The sequence below is a fragment of the Heteronotia binoei genome, chromosome 6, assembly GCF_032191835.1.
Source record: "Heteronotia binoei isolate CCM8104 ecotype False Entrance Well chromosome 6, APGP_CSIRO_Hbin_v1, whole genome shotgun sequence".
NCBI classification, from domain to species: Eukaryota; Metazoa; Chordata; class Lepidosauria; order Squamata; family Gekkonidae; genus Heteronotia; species Heteronotia binoei.
In genome coordinates, this window is record NC_083228.1 from 136880370 (window position 1) to 136903480 (window position 23111).

At 44.1% G+C, this 23111-nt stretch overlaps 1 protein-coding gene across 2 annotated transcripts in view; it reads right to left on the reverse strand.

The window, feature by feature from the left end:
* Positions 1-12350: 12350 nt before the first annotated feature.
* Positions 12351-23111, reverse strand: part of LOC132574446 (cytochrome P450 2J2-like) — a 39167-nt gene continuing 28406 nt past the window's right edge. The window contains exons 7-9 of one of the 2 annotated variants that reach the window (XM_060242801.1): positions 20884-21071; positions 17871-18012; positions 12351-12556 (exon numbers count right to left, since the gene is read on the reverse strand). In XM_060242801.1, coding sequence (XP_060098784.1) covers positions 12366-12556; positions 17871-18012; positions 20884-21071 — 521 coding nt within the window. In that variant the 3' untranslated portion in view covers positions 12351-12365. The remainder of the gene's footprint in view (positions 12557-17870; positions 18013-20883; positions 21072-23111) is intronic. The other variant, XM_060242800.1, reaches the window with a different exon arrangement.

Genomic DNA, 23111 nt, shown 5'->3' on the forward strand with positions numbered 1-23111 from the left:
GATAAGGTACGGACCTTGGTATTAATGGACAAGGTTACAGTTTGCAAGAAGATGCGCAAAGGGAATACTAAGGTCCAGGAGTTGTTAGTGGAAATATAGCTCCCATTTATAGCATATTGGAACAGACTTTAGCCAAAGGACCAAGTCAAAGAAAGTATATTAAGATTTATCTGAAGAGATTGATAGATAAAAGATAAAAGAGTGGACTGTCTACCTGCCTAAGGATCAAATCACCAGCTACCAAGAGCCTCCCTCCCTCCTTGCCCAGGAATGGTTTCTTGGTGCAAAAGCATACCCGTTCACCAACTGAAGAAGAGGTCCCTTCTGAGGGCACATTCCCTTTATTTTCCTGTTTCCTCTTGACCCTTATGCTATGTGACAGCTGCCATTTTCAGAGTGGGACACATCTAACAAGTCCCTGAGAGTCTTCTCCAGGGGTTGTTTTGAAGAAAAAATAGGTGGTGGAGCTCATCCAGGGATTGTTATGCAGCTGCACCTACTTTTCAATGGACAAGGAGGTGAAACTCTCAGGAGAGATGGAACTCTCAGAAAGGTTCAGGAGCTGTGCTCCTGTGAGCTCCCACTGAATCCGAGGCCTGCCTGTCATTAATTAAATAATTAAAGTGAGAAATAATAATTAAATTTAAATAATTAAAGTGAGGACAAAAGGAGATTGAGGAAGAATCGCACTGCTACAGCACCAACCCCAAATCAGACTTTTCCCTGCAGCCACTGTGGCCGGATCTGCCTGTCCCGCATTGGTCTTGTCAGCCACCAGCGAGCCTGCAGCAGACGTGGACTACTGCACCCTTCTTAAATCTTCGTTCGCGAAGTCAAGCCGAGAGAGAAAGTGAGAAATATATTCAATCATTTTCTTACTAGGATCATACCGTTTCTGACATTCTTTGGTAGTCCTCTGTGCAGTCTCACATCTCAGGTCTGCATCTGTACAGAACTCACTTAAAGGAACTTTTAGAGCTACGTGATAGTCAAACATAGACTCACTCACATCTTTAATGCTACTAGCTTTTTTGCTCCTATGTAGGTGTGAAGCTGTTTTGCACAGTGCTTTGATTAAGCCAACTTCACCAGGAAACATTAAGACAATTCTGTCAAGAGCTCACTTCCCTTGTAACTGAGGATATTTGCATAAGGACAGATCACCTGGTGATTGTCCTGGTTTTAAAGTTTGCACGATAGCTAAATTCAATGTGTGCTTTGTTAGTGAGACCACAATAGCGATTTGAGACAGACTCATAGTAGCCATGGTGGCCCTGAAGTCCTTATTGATGCTAGACCAAGACTTTTCTACTGGATTCTTGCTTTTTTTTTTTTACTGTTATTAACACTAGGCGGGGTGGTCTGCCCTTTGATTTAGATATCTTATATTTGTATCATGTCCCTCCATCAAGAAGTTCAGGACAAAATACACAGAGATCACCTTTTCTCTTTTACCCTCACAACAATCTGTTTGGCCGTTTAGATGGAAAGACTATACCTAGGAGCCGAGGTCACCTACTGAGCTTCATGGCCAACTAAGGCTATAAACTGAGATTCCCCAATCCTGTTGTGACATTAATACCACAATGGATGTCATGAATGAGGTAGAAAAAATCAAGGACAAGCCTCAGTAAGCTTGATGCCAAAGTTCTTAAGTAGCGATTTGGGCATTACCTTAATAAGATCCCTCTTCTGTTCGACACTGGGATGCACACAGGGTACAAACACTTGAAATTCTGTTTAATAAAGTAGCACCATACCCAGAATTTTTCTTGGGGGTGTGTGTGTCAGGTAGGGGGCAGTTTAGCACACTGACGCTTACTTCTTGATCCTCTTCAGTCCGGCTTCCGCCCGGGCCATGGGACGGAGACAGTGCTGGTCGCCCTAGTAGATGACCTGCAACGGCATCTGGACCGGGGCGGTTCGGCGGTACTGATGTTGTTGGACCTATCGGCAGCGTTCGATACGGTCGACCATCGGTTACTTGCCCACCGCCTCGCCGACGCGGGGATCCAGGGGTTGGCCTTGCAATGGCTTTCCTCTTTCCTTGAAGGTCGGGGACAGAGGGTCGCAATTGGGGATGAGCTGTCCCGGAGGCACACGCTTGACTGCGGGGTGCCTCAGGGTGCGGTTCTTTCCCCGATGTTATTTAACATCTATATGCGTCCCCTCGCCCAGATTGCCCGAAGGTACGGGCTGGGTTGTCACCAGTATGCTGATGACACCCAGCTCTATCTGCTCATGGGCGGTCGGCTGGTCTCTGTCCCACAAGACCTGGACCGGGCGTTACAGGCTGTGGCTGGGTGGCTCAAACGGAGCGGGCTGAGGCTAAATCCAGTGAAGACAGAGGTCCTTTGCTTGGGCCGTCGCGGCCCGGGAGGGGAAATACCCCTTCCGGTTTTTGACGGTGCTCCACTGACGGCGGCGCACAGGGTCAAGAGCCTGGGGGTACTTCTGGAGCCTTCTTTAACTATGGAGGCCCAGATAGCAGCCACTGCCAAGTCCGCATTCTTCCACCTTAGGCGGGCAAGGCAGCTGGCTCCCTTTCTGGAACGCGACGACCTAGCAACGGTGATCCATGCTACGGACACCTCGAGATTGGACTACTGCAATGCCCTCTACATGGGGCTGCCCCTGTGTCGAACCCGGAAATTGCAGCTGGTGCAGAACGCCGCCGCCCGGCTGTTATTGGGGCTCCCAAGATGGGAGCACATTCAGCCGGGACTTCGGGCTCTGCACTGGCTGCCAATATCCTACCGAGTTCGGTACAAGGTGCTGGTTATTACCTTTAAAGCCCTATATGGTCTAGGACCTGCCTACCTAAGGGACCGTCTCTCCCCGCATGTTCCCCAGAGAGCACTGCGATCGGGATCTCAAAATCTTTTGGTCGTCCCCGGGCCAAAGGAGGCCCGCTTGAAGATCACAAGGGACCGGGCCTTCTCTGTAATGGCTCCATTTTGGTGGAACCAGCTGCCGGAGGAGGTAAGGGCCCTGCGGGATCTTACTCAATTCCGCAGGGCCTGTAAGACAACCCTCTTCCGGCTGGCCCACAACTAACCGGCCTTGTATCCTTGTATACCTGTATACCGACTACTGAATATCGAATATGGAACATCGAAATGTTGAAGACGGTATACCGAATCAGTATTTGAATAGAGTGTAGCTTTACGGCCGCTGTCTGATTTTAACGACATGTACATTTATAACAAACGTTGGATTTTAATTATTTAATGAAATGTTAATTTTATAGTGTAACTTATTTTTATGTTAGTTTTACATATGTTGTAAGCCGCCCTGAGCCACTCGATGGGAAGGGCGGGATATAAATCCCAGATAAATAAAAAAAATAAAAAAAATAAATTCTGAGGAAACCTGCTTAGCAGATCTGGCTGAGCGAAGGAGTGGAGAAGCTACTCTTGTTTCATTTTGACTGAGCAGACAAGTTTTTCCAGGTCAGGGGTAAGCCTTTAGAAATGCTAATGCCCTCCTTACCCACAGACAATGACATGGGCTGTTCACGCCTACTCTCCAGCTCAACAAGACTTCAGGAACGTTAATGACCACCCTGATCAGACTAGAGAAATTGGAGAGGGGGTAAGAGTCCTTGTGTAGCTACAGGCCCATGAAAACCACACAGACAGAGTGATGGGTATATGAAAGATCCCTGCAACTCCCCTTTCCCAGTCATTGAACCTTTACTTTAAAGTGGACATAGCAGAGAGAGAGAGTTACTCCTCAAATCAGGTGTTAGTGACACACACTGGGTCAGTATCTGTTAAGCGCTACATTAAATCCCACAGATATATGATTTACGCACGAACCATGAATTCTCATAGCTGGATTCCTGCAGTCAACTGACAGAAGTTGTTACCTATATGGCCTACAGGGGCATCCCCCTTTAATGCACCACAAGCTCATACATGTGTGCACCCAGGACAATGGTTATTGGGACCATTCTGCCAGGTGCACACCAGAGTACAAGATTTTGTCCAACACAACATAAGGTGCAGATTCTTAGAATCATGCTAGCATTGGTGTAGAGTTAAGATGTTATTAAAAAAAGAATAATAGCAAAGGGAAGTAGCAAACTGAATATAGAACTGGAAACACACACACTTAATTAGTAGAACAAAGCAGGAGTCAAGTATCACCTTTAAGACCAACAAAGTCTTATTCAGAATGTAACCTTTCGTGTGCTGGAAGCACACTTCATCAGACAGTAGGATGAAATGGCAAGCAGTCCTAAATATAGAGAAAGTGGGCAGTGAATTAGTATCCACAATCATGGGAATGTTTTTAGCAGATTAAAAGAATCACAGTTGGGGGTCTAGTGATTGCTAGTTTGTGTTCACTGGGCTAAAACAACAAAAACAGTAATAAACAGAATAGCAGATTGATGTTTATTACAGATATTTATTTCTGTTTATTACTCCAGCCAGAAGTTTCAGACCTCATTGGTGGATCAATGTAAAATTCAGTGCACAATGAGAGATCTCATGGAGGGGGAAATTTGGAATACCATGTCTTATTGATGTGGTTTATAGCTTCATGAAATAACAAACTATGTTGATATGATCACTGTTTGGTTAGATTGGATTCTGGGGAAAACACAGCAAAAGGAAATTCATGCACCAGGCTCCGAGATGGATGCGTTAATGTGTCATTTCTAAATCATGGCCAGATCCTTGGTGTTTGTGTAATGCCAAATTCAGTTAACTGAGACACTGCTGTTACCTTTGAATAAGAAAGGATGTGTGTGTGTGTGTGTGTGTGTTCAGTGTCGTCATGTTGATTCTGACTTATGGAGGCCCAATGGATGAATGACCTTCAAAATGTCCTATAGTTAACAGCCTTGGTCAGGTCTTGAAACTGAGGGGCTTGGCTTCCTTTTATTGAGTCCAGCCATCTCATCTGGGATCTTCCTCTTTTCCTTCTGCCTTCAAGCGCAAATACATTAATCTGTTCCCAAAGAGATTGTCAATTACCTTTTCCCCCTCTCTTAGAAGTAGAGGATGTACTTCACGGCACTGAGATTTGCTTCCGCCTTTAGAAAACAAAACAAAACAAACAAAAAAGCCCTTCCTAATGTTCCAAATCCTGGTTGATTCCAAATTAAGAAATAAAGTAAAAAGGATGCATAGCCCATCTGGAGGGTCTATGGAGGGTTCACATCTATATCCATGGGCACAAATTTTTGCAGACAGGCTATAAGATTTATTGCGTGACCTCATCATCTTCATCAAACTCAAGTTGAAAACTTGTGATTTTCTACTCCTCAGTGTGAGGCTTTCATAAGATATATGTGATCTGTCAATGAACCCCAAATAATCTTTGGGACAACTATATGCCCCACTGTGGAATATTAATTATATCCCTATCAGTACAAATGTATTTAGTAGAACTCCTGGAGCCATTTCAGATAGGGAAAGCAATGGGGGGAGGCTGGGATTTGCAGGAACCTGCACACTTAACTGGACCATAAACAAACAATATTGGAGTCTACTGCATAGAACAATATGGCCTAGAAAAACACAACAGTGGTTCTGCCCAGCCTCTTTCCTTTCATCAAATCTTCTGACAGAAAGCTGTCTTGGCAGGCACGTGAAGATCACAATCTCTTCTCAAGGATTAAGAAAGACTGAAAGATAAATTGGGCAACCAAGAACCAAATAGCACACTTGGTTCCTGTTTCCAAACAAATATAAATATCCCAAGTATAAATAACATGTAGGTGTATTATATAAACTACGAGATTATATCACAATATAGTCACAGTCCATGAACGATGAAGTACAATTGCAATACAGTGTAAAGTTCTAAAAATATAGTCCCAAGGCCAAAAAAAAAGTCCTATGCAATTCCTGTGAGTGTTCTTCCACAGGTACCAATGGGACTTCTCTTGAACAAAAGACAAACGTCCACAGTAGAGAAAGGGATCCCTGAGCCTTCTAGCATGAACTACCATATAGAGCAATAAAGTGTGGATGTATCATAGACTCATAGAGTTGGAAGAGGCTTCCATGGTTATCTAGTCCAACCCCCTGCACAATGCAGGAAACTCACAAACACCTCCCCTTAAATTCACAGGATCCACATTGCTGTCAGATGGCCATCTAGCCTCTGTTTAAAAACCTCCAAGGAAGGAGAGCCCACCACCTCCTGAGGAAGCCTGTTCCACCGAGGAACCTCTCTAACAGTCAGGAAGTTCTTCCTAATGTTGAGCCGGAAGCTCTTTTGATTTAATTTCAACCCACTGGTTCTGGTCCTACCTTCTGGGGCCACAGAAAACAATTTTGCACCATCCTCTAGATCAGGGGTGGCCAACGGTAGCTCTCCAGATGTTTTTTGCCTACAACTCCCATCAGCCCTAGCCATTGGCCATGATGGCTGGGGCTGATGGGAGTTGTAGGCAGAAATATCTGGAGAGCTACCATTGGCCACCCCTGCTCTATATGATAACCCTTCAAGTACTTGAAGATGGTGATCATATCACCTCTCAGCCACCTCCTCTCAGGCTAAACATCCCCAGCTCCTTCAACCTTTCTTCATAGAACTTGGTTTCCAGACCCCTCACCATCTTCATCACCCTCCTCTGGACCCGTTCCAGCTTGTGGATGTTCTCTCCCCTCATTGGTGGATCTGTATAATATGGGATGTAAAAGGAAGATACAAATGATCCTAAGGGACCCTTCACATCTGGGCCATTTGCTATTTGAGATCTTACCGTCAGGTAGACGATATAGAGTGTTGAAGGCTAGGACAAACAGATTTAAGGACAGTTTCTATCCAAGTGCTGTGGTTAGGCTAAATGCAGGGTTATGAAGGATTATCTGTTTTAGATATATTTAAATGGTTTTAATGGTTTTATGAATGTTTATCTGTTTTAGATGTATTTAAATGGTTTTAATGTGTGTGTTTGATGTGTTGGTATGTTTTGTGGAAGAGCACCTCATTTCGTTGCTCTCTTTTTGTTGAGAACAATGACAATAAATCTATCATCTATCTATCTATCTATCTATCTATCTATCTATCTATCTATCTATCTATCTATCTATCTATCTATCATCTATCTATCTATCTATCTATCTATCTTGTCTATATCCTTCTTAAAATGTGGTGCCCAAAACTGAACACAATACTCCAGGTGAGGTCTTACCAGAGCAGAATACCATCACTTCACGTTATCTGGACACTATATTTCTGCTAATACAGCTCAAGGTTGCATTTGCCTTTTTATCACCATTTGCTTTTGTATCATCCCCCGGCAGTGAGTACTTCCCTTAGACTACAAGTTCTTCCAAACAAAGAAGGAGACAACTTTTCCTGCAAAACTCAACTAGTGTTGAGGAACTTGGAATAGGACAAGGTAGAAGCAGCATGGGATTTTTAGTGTTCATTCCCATTGGCACAATAAACAGCTCTTAGAACATAAGAGAAACCATGTTGGATCAGGCCAGTGGCCCATCCAGTCCAATACTCTGTGTCACGCAGTGGCCAAAAAACCCAAGTGTCATCAGGAGGTCCACCAGTGGGGCCAGGATCCCTGAGCCTGGGGGGGGGGGATGCATAATGATGGCCCTGCAGGGTTGCCATCTCTAGTTTGGTAAATTCCTGGAGATTTAGGGAGTGGAGCCTAGGGATAGTGGGGTTTGGGAAAGTAATGGATATCAGAAGACTAAATGAGAACATTTCTCACTTGGAGATATTGAAATGGTAGGCTGGTAGCATTGCTATGCTGAGTCACTTCAACTCTTCTTGTTATCCGCAAAGAGCTTGGATACCTGCATTGTTCCTATCTAATCCCCTATTGTATCTTCGCATGAGCAGGATTTGGGAGAGCCGAATTGCAATCCCCAGTCTGCCAGGAAGGTCACTGAATGATCTTGGCCCAGTCACTCTCTCTCAGTCTGATCAACTTTACAGGATTATTTAAAGATACGATGCAGGTGGGGAAAAGGGTGTTTGGCACCTAACACTTATTGGAAGAAAAAAAGGATAAAATACACTAAATAAATCATGCTTTACTATAACCTATTTGTCTAGGATTTGACTTGATCATCTGGGAAGACTGACAGGTAAGAGCAAAATATAAAGAGATGCTAAGAATGCCCCCCAGAAAAGTATTTGACATCTGTAATTAAGAACCATATGTAAAGTAACAAAGCCCATTCTAACAAAGAAAATTCTACTAACAAGTAATACAACAAGCAATGTAACACAGCGCAGGAATCAGTACAATTGCAGGTTGCTCTTAGCAAATAGATATTAAGCCTGTCCAAAAGTATGGCTCAGCCAACAATATTCTTCTCTGGCTACTTCAGACTTGAAGAAGAAGAAGAAGATGATATTGGATTTATATCCCGCCCTCCACTCCAAAGAGTCTCAGAGCGGCTCACAATCTCCTTTACCTTCCTCCCCCACAACAGACACCCTGTGAGGTGGATGGGGCTGGAGAGGGCTCTCACAGCAGCTGCCCTTTCAAGGGCAACCTCTGCCAGAGCTATGGCTGACCCAAGGCCATTCCAGCACCTACAAGTGGAGGAGTAGAGAATCAAACCCAGTTCTCCCAGATAAGAGTCCACACGTTTAACCACTACACCAAACTGGCTCTCCACTGGCTCTTACCATCTTAAGGAAGCAAAACTGTACCAGTGATCGATAATATCCGGTTTCGGGTAGCCTTAGTCTTCAGCTTGCATTGGATTGATCTCAGAGCAATGTCACCATGTCTGAAATACATTCCAAGAGGGGAAAAAATATTCTTGCTGTCGGGACATCTATCATGTCCAGGACGCTGAGCTAGGAGTAGAAGGATCATATTTCAATCCAAAGGAAGGCATGTAAGAAGGGGCCATGATAACTAAGTACAGATGCAATCCCTCCTGCCCTCTGTCTCATGATCTGCCTGAGTTCACAGAATCAGCATTGCTGTCAGATAGCCATCTAGCCTCTGCTTAAAAACCTACAAAGAAGGAGAGCCCACCACCTCCTGTGGTGGAGAGCCAGTTTGGTGTAGTGGTTAAGTGTGCGGACTCTTATCTGGGAGAACCGGGTTTGATTCCCCACTCCTCCCCTTGCAGCTGCTGGAATGGCCTTGGGTCAGCCATAGCTCTGGCAGAGGTTGTCCTTGAAAGGGCAGAAGCTGTGAGAGCCCTCTCAGCCCCACTCACCTCACAGGGTATCTGTTGTGGGGGAGGGAGGAAGGTAGAGATTGTGAGCCGCTCTGAGACTCTTCGAAGTGGAGGGTGGGATATAAATCCAATATCTTCATCTACCTCACAGGGTGTCTGTTGTGGGGGAGGAAGGTAAAGGAGATTGTGAGCCGCTCTGCGACTCTTCGGAGTGGAGGGTGGGATATAAATCCAATATCTTCATCTACCTCACAGGGTGTCTGTTGTGGGGGAGGAAGGTAAAGGAGATTGTGAGCCGCTCTGAGACTCTTCGAAGTGGAGGGTGGGATATAAATCCAATATCTTCATCTACCTCACAGGGTGTCTGTTGTGGGGGAGGAAGGTGAAGGAGATTGTGAGCCGCTCTGAGACTCTTTGGAGTGGAGGGCGGGATATAAATCCAATATCATCTTCTTCTTCTTCACCTCCTGAGGATTCCTGTCCCACTGAGGAACTACTCTGTCAGAAAGTTCTTCCCAACGTTTAGCTGAAAACTCTTTTGATTTAATTTGGTTCTGTCCAACCCTCTGGGGCAACAGAAAACAACTGTTGTATGGGCATTGAGTGAATTAAAGCCATATATCTGGGGACAAAAGTTAAAAATGTACATTTATCATTCCCCTACTGTAAAAACAAATAATGAGAAATTGCTAAGGTAGGTACTGCAGTTGCAAAATTGTGATTTTGACATTATACCCGTAAAAGGGGAAAAAATGTTTTTTGCAGGTGCTTTATCTAGGTGCATGTTCCCTAGAATGGTCAAGTAAGTAATGTAATGCAAGTTAATTGTGTAAATCATTTCAAAGTAGAAGTCTAATATAGAGACTGGAATAAAGTTTAAAAATTTGAATATGCTTTGTAAAATTATATATATGAAGAGTTAAGCAATACAGGGTGACACTAAAAGAAAATTGGTGTATAAATACAGAAGCCAAAGGCTTTATTTATCAGGAAGTTTTGGCAACTTCCTTGATGCAGTCACTTTGAAGCTGAGTTATGTAATGATTCAAAAAGGTATAATCTGAGGAAAGGGTTAACATCCATGACTGATGGAGCGGGGGGGGGGGATGGGGGGATGGAGGAAAAGGATTCTCAGCTGACAAGATGAGTGGTGAGTGGTTTTTAAAAAAGAAACAGAAAAAAGGGGAAAGGAGTGGTATTACGAACTCTGAGAGAGGGGAAGATTCACAGCTGAGTGGGAATGACATGTTAACATCTGCCTAATGTTCTCCATTATAAAGTCTAACATTTATATTCAACCAAAGTACCAATAAAAACTATACACTTTCACCATCCTCTCTATAAAATTGCTTTGCGTTTGAACGTCTCTCTGTTAAATCTCTCTGACCAAAGCTACTCCAAAGAAATGCTACCAAAACGAGTCTATACTACCCTAGTTAACCACAATTTAACCACACATTATCCAGAGGACCGCAAGAAGTACTGGCATATGTTACAATCAGTTTTTCTGCTGTTTTGAAGGAGTTCCCACTTTTTTTTAAGAGCTCTCTATTTAGTGACTTGGTTAATTCTTTAATGGTTGGACCCTCTAAGAGCATAACGCAAACTGGATATTGGATGGTATCTCTAGTTGTGAAAACAACCCTATCATTTGCTTTAAAAGAACGTCTAACTTTAAAGATTAAATGATCTATAGTGATTCTTCTGTATCCCTATGGTTTATAACCGCACAAAGAAGACTGAAGCGTATGGACTGATTTACAGTAACTTTGTTAAAATGAATGACAAGAAGTTACTTTCCTGATCTTGTATTGGTAAAGATTAAGAACATTTTATAAGGTTATTGCACACTAGTGGAGTCATACACGTTATCTATATAGCATCCAAGGAAAACACAAAACTCTTTTAAACTGAACGCATCTTTATTTTTGATATGCCCGCTCCGCTGCTGTGCCTTTCAGATTGTTGGGGTTCAAAGTTGAACTATAGGTTTTTTAATTCCATTTTTGAAACTTCTAATGCTCTTTTCGTACATTAGGTTTTGTTTGCTTTAGTTTGCTTCCTAATGTGAATGCACAACCAACACTGGTCAGACTAATCGTTCCCAGTACAAATGCCTCTCCCGTGATGGAATTATCAATGAGCAATTGAATAATAGCATCTGTAAGGATAACAGGGGAAAGAAGAAGAGTTAGACCAATTTTGCACTAAACCTTTAATCCTGGTTTAGCCCTGTCCCCAAACTGACATTCGACACTAGAATCGGAGAATCAGATAAACCAACTCTGTGACTCTATGATTCTATGATTTTAGTGTAGAATGTCAGCTTGGGGACAGGGCTAAACCAGGATTAAAGGTCTAGTGCGAAATTGGCCTTAGATTTATACTCAGAGTTTCAGAGTGGCTTACAATCTTCTTCCCTTCCTTTCCACATAACAGACACCAATGGCTGGCAACCCTGTGAGGTAGGTGGAGCTGAGAGAGCTCTGAGAGAACTGCTCTTGAGTGAACAGCCCTGAGTGAACTGTGACTGACCCAAGGTCACCCAGCTGGCTAAATCTGGATGGGTGGGGAATCAAACCCAGTTCTCCAGATTAGAGTGTGCTGCTCTTAACCACTACACCAAACTGGCTCTACACAAAAGCAAGGCTTGCTTGTGAATACATTCTGTGTAAGCTTGCTTTTTAAAACAGTTCTAACATATCTGTTTCTCCCATTTAACCTCCTTGAAAGGCTTGTAGAAAGAATGAGAATTGCCTGGTTTTGCATACCCCCAGAACTGTGTATTATTAGCAGACCTCATAGTCCAGATTAGCCATATTTTCTGAAAACTCAGCAACTAAGCAGGGCCAGTAAGTGGATGGGAGTCCACGAAGGAAGACTGGGACTTCTATGCAAAGACAGGCAGTGCCAAACCACCTTAGCTCATCTCTTGCCTTGAGAACCCCACCAGGCAGAACTTCATGGCGTCACCATGAGTTGGTTGTGACTCACTGGCACACTTCACCATTTAGAACTCTGTCCTGAGCATTTATGTGAAGGTATCAAAACTACTATTATTTATCAGGCGATAGTAATGGTTTAGCAACCAGGAACATCACAGATCTTGAGGAAGCATCTGATGAGCTCTGATAGAAGAATCAAGGAGAGAAGGAACTGAGCAGATTTAGGATGAAGCAAAAGGAATGAAAGAGAAATTGGCAGTAACAAATGAGCCACTCCAATTTGCATAGTTTATGATGCACTGCTGCGGGGAACAGCACAGAGCTTATATGGGCGGGGAACAAGTGCTATCCCAACTAAAGGCTCTTGGTGGAGTTCTTTCACTCCTTCTGGCAACTGGAAAGTGAACGCCCTCAGCAGGCTGGTAAAGAAGATGAAGATCTCAATCCTTGCCAGCTGCTCTCCCAGGCAGACACGGGCCCCTGCAAAGGAAAGAACAGAAGGCAACAAGTGTGGAATCTATTAACATGTATTAATCATCTAGCATGTATCACCCAGATGAACATCTGGCTTGGACTTTGGTGAAATAGTGTGAGCTGATTTCATAAGAACATAAGAAAAGCCATGTTGGATCAGGCCAATGGCCCATCCAGTCCAACACTCTGTGTCACCCAGAGGCCAAAATTTTTTATATATACACACACACACACACTGTGGCTAATAGCCACTGATGGACCTCTGCTCCATATTTTTATCTAAACCCCTCTTGAAGATGGCCATGCATTTCCTTCTATCTTGCTCCTCAGCAACTTGTGTGGATGCAATGGTAAGTCCTCCAACAGCCAAGCTGCTTCTTTCCTATTTTTCTGCCCCACCCCCATCCAACAAAAGACAAAAGAACCAACGCAAGAGTAGGACCACACTTAACTGCAGTCAAATGATTGCCCTTGGGAGAAGTCTCACCTTGTCCATTTTCTGGCTATCAAATTGTTCATCAAGCCCTTTCATTCAGAGGTGTCAAACTCATTTATTTATCTATTCATTTATTTTAGTGAATTTATTTATTTTAGTGAATTTATTATCCGCCCTTTCCCATGAATGGGCTCAGTGTGGATAACTTCATAATAAAACGAGAATTTAAAATATACTATTGGAATCAGAATAATATAAATGCAATAAGCTGTAGACAGTTATCAACAAGTTATAGATGGCGGCTCCTTTGGGTACATTTTACAACATACTGAGGTCTGTAACAGTAATGAAGAATAGAAGATGGTATCACCAGGGCCGGTGCTAGGCTTTCTGGTGCTCTAGGCGAATCACCCACTAGCGCCCCCTCCTATTAAAAATATAGGGAAAATAAAGAATGCCAAACTTGAAACCTTTCACATTTTTAATTTACTGATTTTTTAATTTTAATTTTTCAAAAAATGTGATAAGTTATTTTAAAAAATGTGAGAATAAGTGCTTGCCGGCCACGCCAGGAAGGAGGGTGGTGAGATAGGATGAGGTGGGAGGCCAAGATGCACATCGGGGAGAGGGGGGGTGGCCAAGATGCACTCCTTCCGCTAAAGGGCCCCGAAAACTATCTCCATATGCTTTTATGAGCCATGATGGACGTGGATTCAGAGGACTAATTGTAGGCTTCAATGAAGTCAAGATCCTGTCAGCATTTTCCCAGGAAAGTCGGCTGAAGTGGTCCAAAATAGGGCCAGAAGATGGACATCGAGCTTCCAGTTCCTGTACTGTATCAACTATGGCTGTCAGGGACGGTGGCTCAGTGGTAGAGCATCTGCTTGGGAAACAGAAGGTCCCAGGTTCAATCCCTGGCATCTCCAAAAAAGGGTCCAGGAGAGCCAGTTTGGTGTAATAGTTAAGTGTGTGGACTCTTATCTGGGAGAACCGGGTTTGATTCCCCACTCCTCCACTTGCAGCTGCTAGCATGGCCTTGGGTCCGCCATAGCTCTGGCAGAGGTTGTCCTTGAAAGGGCAGCTGCTGTGAGAGCCCTCTCCAGCCCCACCAACCTCACAGGGTGTCTTTTGTGGGGGAGGAAGGTAAAGGAGATTGTGAGCCGCTCTGAGACTCTTCGGAGTGGAGGGCGGGATATAAATCCAATATCTTCATCTACCTCACAGGGTGTCTGTTGTGGGGGAGGAAGGGAAAGGAGATTGTGAGCCGCTCTGAGACTCTTCGGAGTGGAGGGCGGGATAGAAATCCAATATCTTCATCTACCTCACAGGGTGTCTTTTGTGGGGGAGGAAGGTAAAGGAGATTGTGAGCCGCTCTGAGACTCTTCGGAGTGGAGGGCGGGATAGAAATCCAATATCTTCTATCTTCTTCTATCTTCTTCAAATAAGTGTGAAAAACCTCAGCTTGAGACTTTGGAGAGCCGCTGCCAGTCTGAGAAGACAATACTGACTTTGATGGACCAAGGGTCTGATTCAGTATAAGGCAGCTTCATATGTTCATATGACCTTGGCAGAGAGTCAGGACATTATCTGAAAAATAAGTTTCAAAAGCCTCACAGCCAATATCCAATTCTTTAACATTTTGATTGCCAATCAGCAGTTCAGTAAGTGACTGAATTGTTCTAAATAACTGGGCTGTGTGCAATTTCGCAGCTGCAATGGAGGCAGTATAGAAATCCTTCTTATCAGCCTTCATTGCCTTCTTATAGACCTTTGAAAACATTATATAAGAGGCCTTTTGTTCAGGATTTATTGGACTCCTCTTCGCCTTTATAAGCACAATTTGGCTGAATCCTCAGCTTGTTGGCGGTGTCTACGTTCAGAGGCGGGTCTGGCTCACATGCTGTGGAAATGCCCGATGTTAAAACATTTCTGGGATGGGATTGTTCGATGGATGCAACAGGTACTTAACTTTGACCAGTCTATTTCTGCCATGCAGATATTACTGAACTATTTCCCGACGACCTGGCCACTGACTCGTTGGCAGCGAAGATGGGCGGCACGTGCGATAATGATTGCGAAGCGGCTTATCCTGCTGCAGTGGCGTGTAGACTTCACTGGCATGATTACTACTTGGCTTGAGGGAATGTTTGCTTTGGCTGTGCAAGAAAGGATAGCATATCGCCGGCAATGTCAACAACAACAATTTGAAGAGATTTGGTCGGCTTTTTTAGAAGCATCTAATGCTTAAAGTTCCGCATCTTGAAGTCTGAGATTTGTTTGCCTGGGGGTGCTTGGGCTGGGGAATTGGCATGCCGGCATCTAATTAACTCGATTAAGTTCAGGCAGTTCAGATTAGGAGGATATATGGTGGCGGTGCACATGGTGTAGGATGAGTGCCTCTGTTCGTTCGACGGAATGAATGTCTGTGATATGCTTTATGAAAAACTTAATAAAGTATAAATAACAAAAAAAAAAAAAAGAAGCCTTTGACTCCTCGTCATAAGGTTTAGGTTAAGTTTTATTACATTTATACCCCGCCCTCCTCGCTGAGGCAGACTCAGGGCAGTTTACAGCAATCATCATATTACAATTAATTAAATTTAAAACAATTTAAAAACAGCTGGTGCTAGTAACATTCTGATGTTGATAAGAACGCCACCACAATCGTTCTAGTCGTCTAAGTTGCCGTTTCATCCTTTGCAGCTCCAGGGTATACCATGGGGCTGCTTTGAAATGGCAACAAAGAGGACACCGAGGGTGATGTCCAATGTTCCCTCTAAGCTGCAGAGTCTTGTGAGCAAAAATTCTACTTTGTGAGTTACTGGCATTAAAGTTGTGAGCTGCTGGCATTAAAGTTGTGAGCTGCTGCATAAATTATTGGGTTCTGGGGTCATCCTTCCTGAGTGAAGACAAAAATGTGTGAGCTGGGGGCTAAAAATCAGTGAGCTAGCTCACGCTAACTCAGCTTAGAGGGAACACTGGTGATGTCATCGATGGCCATGGAGAGCCGGGAATACCAGTCCTCCACTAGCTCATCTAGGGGCATCAGATCCCGCAGAGCTTCCTGAAGCCACTCAGGGTCCAGTTGGCTCTGCAGGCAAGCATAAATTTGTTCGCCACCTAAACAGGAGGAGGAAAGCCATAGGTCCAGCCGAATTTTCAAGGCAAAATGATCTGAGCATGGAACCCCATTCACAACTACCAGAGGGTGAGTTTATTACGAGGACTGGAACTGACAAAAGTGTCACTTTGTTGAGCCGGGCCATGTGTGCCATAAAACGTAACATGAGCTACCGGAGATATAAACTTTATAAAGGTGATTTTAGGTGTCGAATAGCAATAGCAGGTGAATAACAGTAGCAGGCTTTATTGGATTAGGTGTGATATGCAGAGGTGTAGTAGGTGTGGAGATACCACTTTTGGTAATGAAACAGGAAACCTAGGTCTTAGTTCCATCCAGGAGGATGCAAAGAATAAATTGATGTAAGTCTGACATTAGAAACCATAACATTAAGTTGCTGACCTAAGAGTAGCAGTGCTCTTACAAAGAAATTTCAAAGGGAGATTGGAAAGAGAGAGTGGTTGAACATAGCCTAACTCAAACAGGACACAGTATCTTATTCCAAGCCACTGTAATGCTGGACATCAAATTACCATGTTAGATTACACAGAGAAGCCATTGAAATCCATAAACATAAAAAACAATTTCAACAGGAAGGAAGTTTAAAAATGAATAGGACATGGCTTCCAGTCCTGAAGAACACAAAATTCCCTACAGCTTACAACAGCATTTCAGATAAGATTAGAATTTCAATAGCCAATCCATATACAAAAGAATCCCCTCAGGTAAGCTCCTCCATTAGCATGTCACAGTCCGGGAAGCTCCCACAAAATAATGACTCAGCTCTACCCCACCTGCCTACCAGCTTCTTCTCAATTTTACCCAGAGAGAATTCTAGTTTTCTGGGTTACACCTCTGAGGATGCCAGTCACAGTTGCTGGCGAAATGTCAGGTCTCACTATACCCACGGCCACAAGGCTGGAAAATCTACAACAACCAATAGAAAGTGAGACTTCTCAAGAGGACAGCCTTCTCATAGGATCTTGAAAGAATTCAATTCCCTATGTCAACCTCCCCCCTGTTCACTCAAAAAACAGTCCATTGAGTTCAAATGGTTCTGTTTATTAAGGCATTAAGGTAGGTGCAGAGATCACACTCAGATTCTGTGTCAAGAATGAAACTGTCTTGACTCCAAGGTAGTTATACTTTGCCAAAAGTGTGCCAATACGAAGCTTTCTTGCCCGACCCCCATGGTTCCCAGATTCCCCAGTTCCCACAGTGAACAGCAAGGCATTCTCACGGTCATTACATAAATATTGGATAACATATAGCACAATACTATTGTTCCCAAGGTATCTATCTTATTACTATTGACGCCATTCCCAGCAAGCAGGCAGGCAGACTAAGCAAAAGGTGGTAACTGCTGTCAATACAAAGCAGGAAAGAAGTTACAGTATTATTAACCCATTATCAGCAAGGGGACGACACCCTATTTCTTCCAGAGCTGAAACATTTGCAGTGCTATATTGCCACAGAAGGCAGCAAAATGGAAGGAGTCACTGCTCCATGGAAAAGCAGATGTTTTACATGCAGAAAGACCCATGTTCTATTCCTCCTTCCATTACTTAAGGATCTCACATTGGGCTTGGGTTGGGCTTCTGCCTTAAATCTTGCACCACCATGCAGAGCATCCAGCAGCCAAAATCGTACTAATATTTGTCATAAGGTTTTGGTCATTTAGCAGGTCCTAAGAACCTTCTGTACAAGAAGAAAATATTCCTAAATACACCTATGAACAGCTATCAACCACATTTTGCATTTACCTGCACCAAATGGAAGAAATGCTTCTCTTTGCACAAAATTTCCATCTTTGTCCAAAAAATGATTTGGGTTGAATTCTTCTGGCGTCTCCCATTGTGTAGGATCAAGAAGAACGGAGTGGAGGTCTGGAAAAATAACGGCACCCTGGAAGAATGAAATTCTTACTTCAGGATGCATACAAACAAGGATATGGATCTATTCCAGTCATTGTCTCAATACTAGTACTTGCTGTTTCCTAGGGTTGCCAAAAAACACCTGGGGGGGGGGTGGCTACTGTGTGACACAGAGTGTTGGACTGGATAGGCTATTGGCCTGATCCAACATGGCTTCTGTTATGTTCTTATGTGACACAGAGTGTTGGACTGGATGGGCCATTGGCCTGAACCAACATGGCTTCTCTTATGTTCTTATGTGACACAGAGTGTTGTACTGGATGGGCCATTGGCCTGAACCAACATGGCTTCTCTTATGTTCTTATGTGACACAGAGTGTTGGACTGGATGGGCCATTGGCCTGATCCAACATGGCTTCTCTTATGTTCTCATGTGACACAGAGTGTTGGACTGGATGGGCCATTGGCCTGATCCAACATGGCTTCTCTTATGTTCTCATGTGACACAGAGTGTTGGACTGGATGGGCCATTGGCCTGAACCAACATGGCTTCTCTTATGTTCTTATGTGACACAGAGTGTTGGACTGGATAGGCTATTGGCCTGATCCAACATGGCTTCTGTTATGTTCTTATGTGCCAGGATTGGTAAGCACAGGGCTTCCTCTAGTGCAGGGGTGTCAAATGTGCAGGCCAGGATCCGAATCAGGCCTCCAGAGGGTTCCTATCAGGCTCACAAGCAAGTGTGCTTTCTTCTCCCTCTCTCTTAATGTCAGGTTCATTGAAGCTCACAAGAACGCAGACTTGGTAATTTAAAACAAAGTTGCATTTATTGGACGCTACAGAGTTACTCCAAGCAAGCAGGTAAAATTGGAACTGATAGAGATTTTCAAACTATGGTTATTTATCCCTCTACTTCAAAGCATTCACATCTACCCCACGGTTCCCAAAACAAAAGAATGCTTCTGCATGAGAGACATTTCCCAGCGCTCCCCCCTTATCTTTTCAGTTGGTGGTTACATTGCCCGGAGGCGCTGGCCTTGGAGCCTCCGGGGAGGAGGTGAGAAGCTGGCACCTACAGTCGGCTTCAAAGAGTCTTGGCAACCTTTGATAGTCCTGGGAAACGGCTTTCTACTCTTCCCCCCCCCTCCTAGTTAACCCCGTTTCTGGGTTAGTAAGAATCACCCTGCATTATTGATTATGGTTAGTGGCAATTGTTAATGACATAACGAATGAACAGAGCCTGACACTTAGAATAATAGAGTTGAACTAGACCCCCAGGGTCATCTAGTCCAACCCCCTGCACAATGCAGGAAAATCACAAACACCTCCCCCTAAATCCACAGGATCAGCATTGCTGTCAGATGGCCATCTAGTCTTTGTTTAAAAGCTTCCAAGGAAGGAGACTCCACCACCTCGAGGAAGCCTATTCTACTGAGGAACCACTCTAACTGTCAGGAAGTTCTTCCTAATGTTGAGCTGGAAACTCTTCTGATTTAATTTCAACTCATTGGTTCTGGTCCTACCTTCTAGGGCAACAGAAAACAATTCTGCACCATCCTCTAGATGACAGCCCTTCAAGCACTTGATGGTGATTATATCACTTCTCAGCCATCTCCTCTCCAGACTAAACATGTCCAGCTCCTTCAACCTTTCTTCATAGGACTTGGTCTCCAGACCCTTCACCATCATTGTCGCTCTCCTCTGGACCCGTTCCAGCTTGTCTATATCCTTCTTAAAATGTGGTGCCCAAAACTGAACCCAATACTCCAGGTGAGGTCTTAACAGAGCAGAGCAAAGCGATACCATCACTTCACATGATTTGGACACTATGCTTCTGTTAAGGCAGCCCAAAATTGCATTTGCCTTTGTATCACCATTTGCATTTGTATCATCCCCCGGCAGTGAGTACTTACCAGAGCAGAGTAAAGCTATACCATAACTTCACTTGATTTGGACACTATACTTCTGTTGATATAGCCCAAAATTGCATTTGCCTTTTAGCCACCTCATCACACTGTTGACTCCCCCATCCTATGCACTGGATTTTTCTGACCTAAATGCAGAACTTTACATTTATCCCTGTTAAAATTCTTTTTTATTGGTTTCAGCCCAGTTTTCCAGCTTGTCAAGATCATCCTGTATCCTGTTTATGTCTTCTATTGTATCCTGTTTCTGTCTCCCAATTTAGTATCATCTGCAAATTTAATAATCATTTCCTCTATTCTTTCATCCAAATCATTTATAAAGATGTTGAACAAAACAGGTCCCAGGACAGTTCCTTGAGGCACACCAGTTCTCTCCATGAGGATGAGGAACCAGTCACAAGCACTCTTTGGGTGCAATCTGTCAACCAGTTACAGCTCCACCTAAAAGTAACAGGATCCAAACCACATTTTACCATCTTGTCAACAAGGATAGCATGTGGAACCCTGAAAATCCAGATAAATTATGTCTACAGCCTTCCCCTGATCCAGCAAAGTTGTCACTTTCTCAAAAAAAGAGATAAGGTTAGTCTGACATTACTTGTTCTTGAGAACCCCATGCTAGCTCTTAGTAATCACAGCCATGCTTTCTAAATGCTCCAGGACTGAGTGTTTGATGATTGGTTCTAAAACTTTTTCAGGTGTAGACATCAAGCTGACAGGTTGGTAATTACCTGGATCCTCCTTTTCCCCATTCTTGAAGGTGGGGACAACATTTGCCTGCCTCCAATCTTCCAGCACCTCCCTTTCAGAAACTACTACACAGGAAGCTCCTATACATGAGATTGTAAGCTACTTTGAGACTTCTTCGGGTAAGAAAAGCGAGGTATAAAAAATTCTTCTTCTTCTATACATATACATTTTACAAAGTGCTACCTTTTATAAATATCCAGAAGTGCAACCATAAGAATATTCTGTACCTTTGGAATAAGAAAACCACACATGTTCACATCTTTTGTAGATTGTCTGGGGAGCCCGAAGAATAAAATGTATCGGAAACGTTGGATCTCGCAAATCACAGCATTCGTGTAGGGCAGTTTCTTCCGATCTTGGTAGTGGAATAATTGAGAAGAACCTAAAACGTCTTCAATTTCTTTGTGGACTTTCTCTGAGGAAAAAAAGTATAATGGTCACTGTATTTTCCTCAATAGTGAACATACCAGAGTATATAGAAGAGACAGAACTAGCAGATGACCCGACCCTTTTCCCACCAAAATCCAATAACCTCCAATTGTGACAGTTGGCCAGCAGTTGAACTGCTATACTCCTTCCCACCCCTTTTCAGCATTTCAGTCTATCATTTGAATTGCTTGGGTGAGACTCCTGGAGGGCAGAAGTTGAAATGGTCCATCACGGTACTACAGATAAGTCACTTCATAAAACATTTATTTCATACTCATACTGTGACAGATGGAGCCAAGTCCCTCCCCTTCTTCCAGTATCTGCCAATCTCATTGTACCGTGGTGATCTGGTGAGAAATACAGGAAGGGGTTTCGGTGCACTTGGATGGAAAAGGAAGGCGGAGAGGCGGAGGGAATGGCAACCATTTAATAGACAATCACATCATGGAGGTTTTTGAAGCAGGGTAGAGATCTTGCTCTGTCTCTAGTCAATTAAAGTGTAAGTGGATCATTTAGTGCGGTGGTCTGGTGTGGCATCTGATGCGTTGTCTTTGTGAGTGAGTTATATTTATATGCACACATTTCATTAGGATAAAGTTGGGGTCCTGAATGTCCCCTTCCACGTATCTCTTCCTTGGTATTAATCTTGTTGATCAAGGCAGAGGAGAGGGTACCTCAGGAACACCATCACAAGTTACATCAGGAGCAGCTAGCAGTAAATAGTGTGAACCAAGCATTGTTGGGCCAGTTTATAAACATTGGTCACTTGCGTTGGGGTAAGTATGACCTCCTGGGCCAGGGACAGGATGGTGTGGGCATGATCCCTGGGAAGAAAAACTAGATGAGGAGATGTGCAGATCTGTAGATCCTGAGTTGGGGTGAGGTGAGATTTGGTAGCATTCACACACAGGCCCAGGGAGGTGAGAAGAGAGAGTGTTGTTTTGAGATTCTTCGCCAGTTGATGTGCTGTGGGAGCGATGAGTAACCAGTCGTCTATGTACGGGAACACTGGAATGTTGCGAAGACGCAGAGTAGCTGCGACTACTGCCATGCACTTCTTAAACACTCTGGGGGCAGTGGACAGCCTGAAAGGGAGGGATCGATACTGGAAGTGATGTTCTCCCATGGCAAAGCGAAGATATTTGCGGTGCTGAGGTCTGATGGTCACATGGAAATAAGTGTCCTGAAGATCCAGGGATGCCATCCAGGAATCCTGCGGAATTAGGGGAAGGATGGATTGGACAGAGATCATTCTGAATTTCTTGTAGACTATCTGCTTGTTTAGTCTCCTGAGATCCAGAATGCGTTGCTTGTCCCTCTTGGGCACCAGGAAATATCGTGAGTAGAAACCTGTCCCCTGATGGTGAGGAGGAACAGGTTCTATGCCATTTTTTGGAGCAAGTCCATAATCTCTTGTTTGAGATGAGGGGAGGGTGGAGTAACAGTGAAGTAGTGGTGGTGAGGTGGCAAAACGAACTCAATTGCGTAACCTAGGCAGATTATGGTGAGCATCCAAGAGTCCGTGGTGATTGAGCTCCAGGTTGGATAGAACGGGAGAAGACGTGTTTGATAGCAGGGATTCAGCTATTGAGTGAGATGCAGAGGGGAGTCAAAGAGACTGCTTGGCTGGCTGAGAAGACTTCTTTGTATGCTGAGAGTGTGGCCTCTGTTGGAAGGGTTGCTTTTGTTGGGGGGGGGGGTTTCCTCTTCCAGTAATCAGATTGCTTAGGAGAGCGTTGACGCCTCTGAAAAGATGGTCTCCAGGGCTTAGGTCGATTGAACTGCTGGGAGGCTGGCTGAGAGACTCCAAGGTGCTTCGCCCTCTTGCGGCCGTCATCTACCGAAGTGAGGACTTCATCAGTGGATGCATGAAAGAGGCCAAGACTGTCATGGGTGCTGGGGACCCTGCAGAAGAAGCTGAGCCTGCAGAAGAAACTGTGCCCCTGCCACCTGCACCAGTGCCCCTGCATCATGCTGGAGAAGATCCAAGCCCCCCTGCCTCGCCCTCTCGGGTGGCTCGTGTGCG